The sequence below is a fragment of the Carica papaya genome, chromosome 2, assembly GCF_054855325.1.
Source record: "Carica papaya isolate Zhongbai chromosome 2, ASM5485532v1, whole genome shotgun sequence".
Taxonomy (NCBI): domain Eukaryota; kingdom Viridiplantae; phylum Streptophyta; class Magnoliopsida; order Brassicales; family Caricaceae; genus Carica; species Carica papaya.
In genome coordinates this window covers 13,925,013-13,938,644 of record NC_142310.1, presented here as the reverse complement: position 1 = coordinate 13,938,644, position 13,632 = coordinate 13,925,013, and the positions used below count along the sequence as shown (strand labels likewise).

Here is a 13,632-nt window from a genome sequence, read left to right as displayed (position 1 = left end):
TAGGGTTAGGATTTAATTAAATTATTATTTTCTAGCAATAGTCCGAGTTAATTAAATTAAGAATCCTAGTCTACTTCTATTTAGAGTTCAAGTAGCATTTATAAATCCTACTCCAAGTTTTATTTACAAATAAAGACCTATATAAAGGCTTTAGTGCTTAGGTTGTAATCACAATTTTCAGAATTAATAAAACTAAAGCTTTTACTTTGTTTAAGATAGTTGTGGCTAATTCTTTTTCAATGTTTTCAAGTTCTTCAAAATTAGGGAGTTTTCAGAAGTCTTGCAAGAGCTGAGGAGTTGGGATAGACTTATCGGGTAAGTCGTAGTGTCCTTCTTTTCTTCATTTTATTTCTTGATAATCTTGTTTTCGTATTACTTCGTAGGTGGGTGTAGAAACAAATAGGGAGGATGAGTTACATGGTTAAGCTATCTAATCATACGTGGTATGAGGTTCCGGGAGTATTACAGTGCTTCCAAGTCCCTCCCGCATTACATACCTTCAAGAAAATTTTTTTCAATTGCCCTCCACAAACCTTGTAAAACTAAGGAAAGTTTCATTATGATTTTCTACAGATTGAAACTCGTATGACCATTGAGCTTTTCTATTTCACACTTTGCGGATGTCATATCGAATCATTAGATTGTGCACAAAAAAAGAAATACTATTGTCAGAAACAAGCAACCACACATAGGAAAACATCGCTAGGCATAAAATAGAAACCATTATGTGTAACCATTGAAAAATCACACGTGTCACCACGGGCCACCATGCGTCGCCACGCACCGACACATGCACTACCGTCTGAACCACCGTGTGCCGCCACGCGCTGCCCCTGGACCACAATGAACCACCACATGCATCACCGCTGGACCACCATGAGCTGCCACATGTGTCTTGACTGGACCACTACGTGCTCTCATGATTTCACCATAAATAACTACTGAACAAGAGTGAATTCAGATCTAAAATGAATATGCACTGTTCTTTCTCTCCCTAACCAGGCTCATACTGATCTCCTATAGTTTCCTTTGAACAGGGTCGCTGCGAGCCGATTTTCTTTTTCTATGGCATGTAGAGCTGATAGTGCACTACTTTAAGGCTATGTCGCGCACTGATCTAGCCTCCTTTATTCAGATCTAGTCAAAACTAGACAGATTGTCCACCGTGCTAATCTTCTTCCCCGACTGGGTTCACTGCTTGTTCTTCTCCTTCAAGCCATTCACAGATCTGCATTTTGTTCTGGTTCCAAATGCTACTAGTTGCGCTCAGTCTTATGGCTGCTACATGACTTTCTAGTTTCATGGTCGCACGTAAATCTAGTTGTGTTCTTTGAAAGTCGACACACTGCATACTAACAGATCCAACTTCTTCTCTCATGTCGCAACTGATTTGCCTTGAACCATTGTCACCACTATCAATCTGAACTGCTTTACCAAGAACACACTATCTTCTGGTGCCGCACAGGGGACTGTTCTTCTGCTTAAATTAGGGCCAAACCAAATTTGGTTTGTGGTCATGATTCTTCTTTTTCTTCTAGCTTTCTCTCAATCCTTAGTTCTGATACTACTTGTTGAGAAAATTAATTCTTAAATCGCGTACAATTACAACAAAATAAGAAAAAAATACAAGATTTAATGTAGTTTGGCAGTGTACCTACATCCGCTAGTAAGATCGAGAAGAAATTTTTCTATTTATGGCAAGTTGAAAGGGCATCACTAGTTGATTAGTAAGCCAATATATAGAGAAAAATTGTTAAAGTTTTTCTCCTACAAAATTTTTCAAAATATACATAGAATAATTTCTAAGATAATTACAAAATATTCTCCTAAAATAAATAAAAATCTCCTAGGATAAATATGAAATATCTTCATGATTAGATTTCCCCAAAACCAAACGACATCAACAAATATGAATTAGCTATGAATTAATTCAATTACATTCTTGCTTCGTTATGTACCTCAATCATTTATGTTTTTTGTTTCTTTTTCTTTTTATGGTGGTTGATTCTAATTCTCCACCTAAAGAATTTACAACTTGATTCATTCAATTCTCATTTTGTTAATATTTGATGTTTTCACTAAATTAGAAAATTACTTTTAAAATTAAATAAAAGAATAAATGAAAATGGTCTCTATATATGTGTGTGTATTGTTGAATAACTCAATATATCAATACTAAGATTAAGATTTTGTTTAGAATAAACATAATTCTTTTGTAAAACTAATTTATAAATTCGTAAAATCACCATTAATTTAACTAAGAGACAAGAATAGAGTATTAAAAATAATAAAAATTGAGTTGATACCAATTTAAAGTAAATTTAAAATTCCAATTTCTATATGATGTTGAGGAAAATTTGAGATTTTCTGTAAATCAATTTTTGTCATTTCAGATAAATTTTTTATTATTTTCTAAATAAAGAAGATGTTAATTTTATAAGTAAATTTCATAAAAGTTTTCTTATTTCTTCCAAATGCTGCCTAAAGTGAATAAATAGAAAATAGAATATGAAAAGTAACTAAGAGAGACCCACATGCTTATGTGATGGAATCAGATCGTGGTAAAACAAGAACAGTAATAACTTTATTGTCAATTTAAGATATTATCATATTAAGTAATTTTATTGTTGGACCTACTAGGAAGAAGATAGTTTGATTCTGTGAGATCCACCACACCTTTCTTTATTCTGAATTTTTTAAAATATTTTTTTATTTTCTCTATATTTTTTTAAAAAAACAATTATATATTTTAAAAAGTATAAATGAATTGACATATTTCATAAATATAATATTTTGATTTCTATTTTTTATAAAAAATTCTAAAAAATAAGGTTTAAAAATATACAAATTATATTTACAGTCTGTCAACTCAATTTTTATTCTAAATCACTTAGTAATTTTTAAATCTTTATAAAAACAGAGCTACAAAAACCAACCTTAATCTTTTTGTCAAGAAAATCTAAATAAGGAGAGCTTCATTAAAATTCTTCTCAAGAAAATGTAAAATAGGAGAGAGTTTCTCCAATTATGAATGAAAATGAGAGAGAAGAATTATATGTTGGGTAATAGTTATCATGGAATATGCTAAAGCGGAAGAGAAGAAAAAAAAAAGTCAAGCTGAAATTTTAAAAGAGTTTTGTTCTGAAGATCCCATTAGTATTTCCTTGTGTGGCATATATATAGAGGAGGGATAAGACTGCCTTATACACATCTTATAATATAAGTTTTTGAATCTGAGTATAATGGCATCGGGTTCGAGTTGGACAACAAAGCAAGACAAGCTGTTCGAGAATGCACTGGCGATCTTCGACAAGGATACTCCTGATCGCTGGCACAATCTTGCCAGGGCTGTTGGAGGCAAAACTGTTGATGAAGTCAAGAAGCATTATGAGCTTCTTGTTGAAGATGTAAAGCAAATAGAGTCTGGTCAAGTTCCCCTCCCCAACTACAAGAAAATGGGATACTCATACATTGATGAAGAAGAAAGGTATTCCCCACATTCATATATATAAATATATATAGTTGCCATTAGTGTATATATATATACATGTATACACCAGACGCAACTCAGTCTATCTACTACTTCCTTTCTCAGTACACACTTTATTTTCAGGAATCAATTTTAATTAATAAATTCAATCTTGAATATATTATATATAATACAATAGCCCACTCATTGACACATTAAACAATTCATTTACTTCCATTCTCCAGGTTGTGTTGTGTCTATGTATGTTAGATTTTAACCTAAACTCACACAATATATAGAAGCTAGTATATATATACATGTATATTATACGTATAGTCAGTCCATGTGAGATTATACACCTCAACAATGCATACCCGAGTACACACACACAAGCATATGAGGTTTTGCTACTCCTGATATTATATATTATTAATTTTTTGTCTGCAGGCTTAGGAGTCTTAGGCTTCACTGAAGACTGAACAAGAAATAAGAAGATCAATATGTTGCAACCTATATATATATATATATATTATATATATGATGACAAATACAGTACTGATAAATTGAAAAAGAGGCAACACTGGTTACTCATCTCTCGTTTCTTTTCAGTCCTTATCAGTATGTACAATTATATATTTGGTGTATCATATATATAGTTTACTTCCTTCTAGTTCGTACAATGTAGCAAAGACTGAATGGTCATTACATATACGTGGCTCCTTCCTATTTACCTTGTATTCAGCTCCTATTTTAATGGATTGTACTTACATATATTTATTATATTATATACTTCAATTTCTTTTTGTAAATGCTTTTGGAACGGGTATGGCAGAATTATCTTATTTTCACCAGCATTAGCAAGTAAGTTTACAATTGCCAAGTTGTGAGTCGCTAATAAATACATATAAATTTATTTTGTATATGTATCTATTAAAATAATAAAAAATATCTAAATGATTTATATGATGGATGAATGAGCCCACATATATTTTCATGTATGCTTTATAGAATACAGGATATTCAATCTCAACTTTAAAACCAGTGATGCCTTAACAATTAATTTGCTTGTGAGAAAACACTACTTAATAATTTATTTGATGTAAGAAGCTTCTCATTTTTGAATTGATACCTATATGAAATTTTGACATATTTGCAGATTATTGTCGAATGGAGATGTCTCAATAAGTCCCGTCAAACTCTAAAAATATTTAAAGTAGTAAACTTTTAGTTCATTTATTATATTTATTTCAATTGCATAAATATTTGTAGATTATAAACATGAATAAAATGGTAGTAACTTCTACTATAAAGATTCAACATATTTTTCATTGTGCATCTTTATATAATTATTTATTTTGATGATTGTTTTTGAAAGTTAATAATTTTTTTTAGATTCACAAAATATGAATACATTACTTATAAACATACTTGTTCATCCAAGTAGTAGTATATTAGTTCTTCAAAAGTTATCAATAATTATCTCACCCATTATTAAATAAAATATATATGTATCTTAAGACAAATTAACAGAATAGTTTAATATATATGTAAATGTTTAATCATACTCACAAATAATTAGCTAGTTAACCTTTGACATTTCAATGTCAAAATAAGTCAGCAATTTTTTTTTAGGATTTTCAAATAAATTAGCAAACTTATGTTGTGTTATACTCATATGATCTTAGTCAAAAGCATTATTTTGATAGAGAAATTTGGCTTCTAGTATTTTTGTTTCTATTTTAATAAGGTTTGATAAATACCAAGTACATATTTGAACGTAGGACAGATACAAAGCCAATGTCATTTTATGTTACATTGTTAACATAAACTTTCTGAAATTTTGAATTGTTATCATTTCTATTTTTTCCTTTATTTTCTATGTAGTTTACCCACTTCTATAGATAAAATAGCTTTAGAAAAATTATTGTTATAGTTATCATGATAATATTTATTCAAATTTCAACAATACTCACGCCCGAAATTGTTCGGCCACAAGAAGAAATGACATTAATTTAGAATTTTTTTTAAAGTGTTTCTTTCAATCTTTCTTTGTGTATTTAAACTACGAAAAGTAAATAACATTTTTTCAGTATATCTATATGGAAATATAGAAAATAGTATGGAATTTGTACTCAATTTTTTAAAATCTTGCAATCTCAAATACATCCAATCGTAACAAGCTTTTAGAAAATTAGTACTTTTTATATTCATTATATTCTCTCAAATTTTTCCAAAGTTTAGGTAGATATCTTATTGTAAATTATTCAAAAAAATTAATTCTTAATGTAGATAATGACAAAGAAAAGTTATTATCTTAGTGCGATTTTACATTGATGCTTCAATTCTTTCTTTCGTTGTGTCTCCGAGTCACATATCATATAAATGAATTTTAGCATCAACTACCATGATAAACAATTTTTGCCCATAATTTCAAGGGTGACAAACTCTTGCTAGAAAACGATAAAATTGATCTGTATCAAATATACTAAATATATTATATAAGAACAAAAAAAATAATTGAAATAAATAAATGCATAATCTAAATAAATATAATATAAAAGCTCAATTAACAAAAAAATATGTTTATAAGTAGATATTAAAGATAGAGAGAAGGTACCTTGGGAACACATGTACAATTGTATTTTTGGATAAGCTTATGCACAAATTTTATACCAAATATAATTTTGTACTTTTACATTTTATCTGAATAAATTTTTTTGAAACTAAATTTATTCAGATAAAATGTAAATATTTGAATCTTGTTAAAATTATACATACATAGTCTATGAGATGACCAAACAAGTACTTTTTGCTAATGTATGCCCATACGGCTGTAGGTATCATACAACATTCACATGTTATATGCATTTGATTTTTAAAAATTATAAAATAAATAATAAATATTAAAAATGAAATTATAAATTATTTTTAACTCAATATAACAAAGAAAAAAGTCCCACCCAAACACTTCAAAAAATGGATTCAATGTGACTTTCCTTTCACTCCACTTTTGCCTCTTCAATAGTTCTGATAATGATGCTAGAGTCAATACTAACTAAAGTATTTACTAAGTACACAATGAAATTCTCCAATTAATCTATGTTTTTTAAAACATTTTATAACTTTTTGTGGGTAAGAATAATTTCACACTGAATCATCTAGAAACATCTAGGTGAGATTTTCCCACCCACCCACATCCAACTTGCATGGATGGAAAGATGCAAATTCACAATAAAGGAAAACCTAGAAGCTATTGATACATGAGAAAGAAATAAAAAATAAAAAGAAGAATCTTGTAGATATTATTACTTTATACTAGAAATGATAAGATGAATGATAAGGATTCCAAATAATCGGGGGCCATAGAATCATCTGCATATTCATCCAGCTATATATAGATATATATATATATATATATATACATATACATATACATACATGCATGAGCTTTGACAATTGATGAATTACAAAGGGTCATTATCATCCACTCATCACCTCATGAAATGCCAAGCACATTTTATTTTTGGCATTGTCCCCCAATTCTTCGAAGTTACTCTCACAATACTCGGACCACCATAATATTCCAAAGACATTTAAACAAACATCACCCAAAAGTTTAGTAAATTCTTCTTTTTTATCAATTTTAATTAAAAAAAAATGCTCGACTAAATTTTCTTACATGCACAATGCTATTCTTGGATACTATTGTTAGAGAAGAGATTTATTCTGCTAATTTATGAAATTTATTAATTGCATATACCCAGGTAGATTATACTTTGAGGAACGTGTTCACTTTGTTACTTTTGCTTCTCTCTCTCTCTCTCTCTCTCTCTCTCTAATATATGTATACACATATATAATGCTTGTCTTGTTCATCCATTGATATATGCTTCTTGTATATATAAGTGCGTATATATATATATAGATAATATGCAGTGAAAAATCAAGATTGTTGGGTGGTGTTCTATGTGGTGAAAAAGAGTGATAAACAGTTAGATTCAGCGTTCCCATCAAATTAAGCACATAGAATTAGAATGTTGAGCTTGTGGACTGAGTCTTCAAAAGAATCCAGACAAACGCATCTTTATAGCTGAATGTCACTCAGGGCAACTTGCAATACAGGGCCACAAGAGGAAAAGCAAAAGAGCCCTAAAGATTTGGAAATAGAAAGGAATTTGGTATCTATACAGATAAAATCCTACCATTGTAATGGACGTGGATGATAAGGATTCTGATCAATATCTCATGTAGTGGAAAAGGGATCTCTTTGTACATCTCTCTCAAAAAGTTATTTTCTTGACAGTTGAAAACAAAAGAAAGTTAATTAGTTAATTAATTTAATAGTTAATTCTGATATGAGGGTATTATTTTTCTTCTTAATTACTCTGTTAATTCTAAATCTAAGTTTTATTTTCTCTATGCAGATTCTAGGGAAGCCTATTGAGAAAGGAGGAAGAGAAGATTGAGTGCTAGAAGCTCAAAATTGACGCGAGTATTAACAAAGTTTTCTTTTATTGGTAGATAATATTTGTGATTTAGTTAGCTTTGGGTATAATTTTTCTTAATCTTATTTTAGTTTTGTTTTTCAATAATTTCATCGTTTTAAGTAGATTTAGATGACAAATCATATATCACCAGAAAGTTAAAAGTTTTCCATTTGTACTAAAATCGTGGCCAATTGAGATATGTGGTAAAAGAAAATTAGATTTGAAGTCAGCAAGCCAACAGATTTCTCGCATGATTTTTGGCTTACTTTGTAAAACCTAAAATGTGTTTCCAACCAAAATTTCAAGTAATTCTTGAACACATTCTGTTAGTTATTTGAACAAGTTCTTCCATGGTACCTATAACATTTCAATTCAAAAGTTAGGTATGTCACAATGTTGCACGTTTATGAGAAGAAAATTAAGAAAATGCACTGTAACTATGATAGATACATATCAAACACTCAATATATAATGGTAATCATTCTAGAAGTAGTTTAAAATTAAAATTAGTCTCAACATAATAAAGTTTCTTTTTTAAAAAAATTTGATGCATATCGTATTAAAATAAATTAAAAAAAAAACCTTGAAAATTTATATAAGATACATAGATTACCAGTCACAACAATAATTAGTTATTTAATATTCAGCTTTAACAATCATTCTAACATTTTGATCTTCCGTTGGGGCACAGACATCAGCGCACATAAAATTAGAACAATGTTTTCAAGAGTTTATACATGGTGCAGTAGTTAATATATTATTAATTTAAAGCATTCTAATAATTCCTTCTTATAAGATAGTTTATAGAGTAACATGAAGCACTGATCTCCCAAAGTTATTACATTACTCGGTCCACCAGACTTACATTACCCTCGAATGAATCATAAAACTCTGAAATACAAATTCTTATCCTCTTATCATATCTTTGACTAAATTTTGATATTGATCTAAAACGACAGAGTGAATTGGGATGAGTTTGACATATCAGTAAAAAAATTGTAGTAACACAACAGCAGAATAAAAACAAAATCTTCAGGATTTAAAAACTTGTGCCAATACAATACTGTCTATTAAAAATAAATAGAGTAGCTTTTAAAAACTAATGTAAAATTGAATTTACATTAACACATACACATTGCAAAATGATTTCGTTTTTTCTAAACTTATGCGTTTACAAAATCTTAGCATAAATTTATGCATTGCAAAAAAAATCTACTTTCAAATCGAATATATAGATATTTTCAAATTCATAAAAACTTCGAATCTAACTATTTGAATGTTAAACTCACTAAATTTTCACATATTTCTTTTGGATTCGCATTTTATTTCAGATTTATATTATTCGTATATTTTGAAATCACATTTTTTGAATGTTTATCGGATTTTACACTTGTCACTTTTTATACACGTTTCCATGTACGGATTATCAGTTCAACTTATTACTTCACTTCATAATTTTATACAAGATTTTCACTTCACACTTTCACACTGAATCACATTAACACTTCAGACACATTTATACACATTTTCACTAAATTTCACATTTCAAATTATAACGAATTATCACACAGTGCACTGAAATTTCATTGTATGATGCCACTTTCAAACTACTATTAAGGAGGTGGAAGGGATCCCACTGCCAACATGGATGACTTGCAGAGACTGGATAAACGGAATACCATGATAGTACATTTGCCAAGGTGATCACTAACAGAAATGCCTCTAATACTAGAAGGGTACACATCACATGCATCCATGGGGTAGGATTTGTAACGTCTTGTGCTCCTATTAAAGCACAGACATTGGCACACTTACAAATTAGATTACTAAATAACCAAAAATTTTGATTTCATTGCAGTTACATGCACTAAAAGCTTAAACACTCTAATCATCCCTGTTACAGCACGGCTTAAAATCCAGACATGAGGCGCTAAAATTTTCTATCTTTATCTTTTCTTTTTTATACATTTCTTTACATTATCCTTAAGGGAATTTAGCATAGCCTACCATCCTTCTTTTTCATGAACAATACAGGAGCGCCCCAAGAAGAATGACTAGGGCGAATAAACTTCCAAGTAATAAGTTCAAAAAGTTTATTTTCTAGCTTCATAAGTTCAGCGACTCATAAGATAGGCAGGATAAGCACCCATATTCCTATTTATTCAATTACTAGGAAAAATAACAATAATTTTATTCCTTTTCGAGGACCGTAAGGTTACAATTTTACTTTCACAATCGATTATTGCTCTATATTTTTCTAACCAGTCCATTCCTAACATCACATAAAATCCTGAAAAATGTAACAATATTAGATTCACAAACATTTCTATTCCTGAAGCTTTTATTTTACAATCTTTATATACATAGTGAGCTTCTAATAATCCCCTAGAGGGAGTTTCTACCGTCAATGTTTCTGCTAAAGGTTTTGTTCTAAAATCAAGATTACAAGCAAATGCACAGGAAATAAAAGAGTGAATAAACACCTGTATCGATCAAAGCCTTGGCAGAGGTATCATGGATAAAAAGTATATCCTCGATGAGAACAGGAGTGGGAAGACCATTGGGTTTATCTAGGTGGTACATGCGACCCTAAGCTATAGGCCTAGCCACGTCTTTCGGTCGTTAGGGGTAGTCTTTTATAAGATGTTGGGTACTTTCGCACCAATAGGAGGCGTGATTGATACGCCAATAGGGCAGATCACCATACGAGTGACCACAATGCTGACAGGGTTGGTTAGGTCGAGTTGGTTGAACTGTAGGTGGAGGCAAAGCAGGGGGAAGAGTAAGTCTAGTTCGTTTATCGAGGTGGCTACTTATTAGATCAGGCAATCTTCTCCTAAGTTGTTGGGATTGCTGTTGGGTATAAACTTGGGCAATGCATTGGTGCTTGGTCGAGATAAGGTCTTCGACCAACTGGGCATGTTCTAGCACCTTCGTATACGAGTTGAGTCTTAACATCACGACCTAATCATAGATGTTGGCACGAAGGCCCTCTAGAAATTTTCTACCTTTTTGGCTTTCAAGAGTGATAATTAGAGGGGCAAACCTAGACAGTTGGACAAAACGAGTTGTATATTAGGAAACCATCAGATTTTCTTGATGAATGTCCTAAAATTCCTCCTCATTTTCTCGGACATAGGTAGGGAAAAAGTTATCAAATCATGCATCCATGAAAACTTTTCAGGTGGTAGGGATAGGTAGTACTTTCAATTTAAGTTACCGCCAGTGTTCAACTTCACCGTTGAGCATAAAAGTTGCTAGGGGAACCTTTTGTTCCTTAGTCAGTTCTAGGATAGAGAAAAGCTTCTCTATCTATAGGATATAGACTTCGGCTACTAAGGGGTTAGGGCCACCTTCAAAATGTAGTAGTGTTAAGCTTCCTAAACTCTAGTATGTTGTGGAAAATAGACCTCTCGGCTATTTGGTACTTGGGGGTAGGAGGTGGATAAGGGTTGGTTTGATTTTGTCCTACGGTTGTAGCCAATCATTGGATGGCTCGGAAGAGTTTGATAAATTCAACCCTGGTGGGGTGATCCAGGGCTTCAGGTTGCTCAGTACGCTCTATAGATGGTCTTCCTCGTATCATTCCTACAAAAGAAAGGAAGAAACGAGTTGGTGGTCTAATTTTTTGAGATGACTTATTCTTCCAAGGTACTTGTAAGGGTCTTTTTACCTAAGCCTCAATGTAAGGGATTTGATTTGTGTTATATTACTATGATACCATCTGTGACATCCTAATGCTAATTAAGATAGATGGGTGTCAAATACAGAATCAAAATAACGAGTGCATGATAAAATTTATGCAGTGGAACAAATTAATACAAATTCTTTATAAATATATATGAGTTCCAATTACATACATATAACTGAGGCCAGAAGCGGCTACAAAATACAAGGTCAAAATACAAAAGAAGCCCACTTCTTTCACTATGCTATTGGACTCATTAGAGTGTGGGAATAATCATGCGCTCAAGTTTTGTGGATCCACAGGATCCTCATAGACTTCAATGGGTAGGTTAGTTTGCGGTTCCTCATTTTCTTCTTCATCTGGGGGGCATGGAAAGAGTGAGTTCCATATGCTCAGTAAGAAAAATAGTATTTAAATAACATTGTAAGGTTTTGAAGGTGAATTATTCTAATATAAATACTTACCATTTGGCTACTTCGTAGGCCTATCTTACATTACGAAAATAATTTATTTATTAGAAAAACAGTACGTTAATATAATCAGACAAACATACATCATGCTAGATAATAGAGAAAATCAAAAAAATCTTGAAATGTTTAGATGTTCGTGTCATTCTTCACGAAAATGTTATGACTTTCATCTCTGAACACAGATACAAATTTTCAACTACCCATGTGGAATGACCAGATTAGATACATAAAACGGCAATTCGCTCAAGCACAATTTTAGTTGGTCAAATCATGCCCTAACAACCATAATGGTCCTATCAGATATCTACAATCACGACAATACTTAGCCAAAGGTGATCCCTAACAAATATTCACGTAACCACTATCATTAGAGGGTACCCTTTCATCTATAGGGAGCGGTCTTCTTACGTCTTTCTAAACCAAATGGTGGAGGGGGAAACAGATACCTCAGATAGGGTTAGATAGGATTCGGCCCAAGAGAAGTCCCAAGAGAAGTCCCAAGAGAGGCCCATCGGCCTTGATGAGAATGATAGACAACATGTGTTACATATGTGACACCCCTTTGACACATTCACAGAAAAATACACATGCGAGAGAACCCACCTAGACATGCAGGACCACCTCCCGCGTGAAATAGCTCACGAAGTGTGCGAGCAACAACGCTCGCACTGTAACACCCCGAATTTTTAAGATTAAATAAAAGAACAAATCTTACAATTGAATCCCATTAGCACTTAAAATTTTTTATGTGTCAAAATTTATTTTGTTTTTTTATATTTATATTTTTAAAATTTTAATTTAAGCAGGAAATTTAGAAAGAAATAAAAGACGGCGAAATGAGAAGTTGGGAAAATTCCTGCAATCCGTGTCCATGGGGAAAACAACGTGCATACAGTTAGCTCACACGGATGTGTGCGCACGATGCACTGCGCACAATAGTACGCGAAGTACGCACGCACAGTGCACAACAAGGCTTTGCACTGTGCACAACATGGGGTTTGTGCATAGGTCGAGCATGCCATGTCGTGCACTATGCGTGCACTATGTGCGCACAACGAGCAGTGAGGCGCGTACCGCGCCTAACTGGTAACAAGCTTACAATCAATCGATGTGACCACCTGTCACGTCGGATGGCCACGTCACCTGGGGCCTGCAACCATGCCTTTCTTTGGACCCCTCAGATTGTTGCCACGTCGCACGAATCTGGCTGTTAGTTTTTCTTTAAATAAGACTCCCTCCCCCACTCTTCACCATTTCCATTTTTCTTCAAATTTCCCTAAAGATAGAGAGAGAAAGAGAAGGAATTTTTAGAGAGACAAAGAGAGAGGAAAAATGGAAGAATTTTAGGCTTGCTTAACAAATTTTTAGAAGTTTTTATTTGCTCCCAAAAATCTAGATTAACTCAATTCTGACAAGGATTTCTTAGTATTTTTACTTACATTTCTAAGTTCTTTTTTAGTAAGTTAACATCTTTAAATGGACTCCATGTTTGCTTTGTGATTTATCTCTAAATATGCT

At 31.9% G+C, this 13,632-nt stretch overlaps 1 protein-coding gene across 1 annotated transcript; it reads left to right on the top strand.

The window, feature by feature from the left end:
- The first annotated feature begins 3,019 nt into the window (after positions 1 to 3,019).
- Positions 3,020 to 4,249, top strand: LOC110817330 (protein RADIALIS-like 3). The gene is made up of 2 exons (XM_022045824.2): positions 3,020 to 3,487; positions 3,917 to 4,249. Exons 1-2 carry the CDS (start codon positions 3,243 to 3,245, stop codon positions 3,939 to 3,941), a joined length of 270 nt encoding a protein of 89 aa, XP_021901516.1. The 5' UTR covers positions 3,020 to 3,242; the 3' UTR covers positions 3,942 to 4,249.
- Positions 4,250 to 13,632: the final 9,383 nt, after the last annotated feature.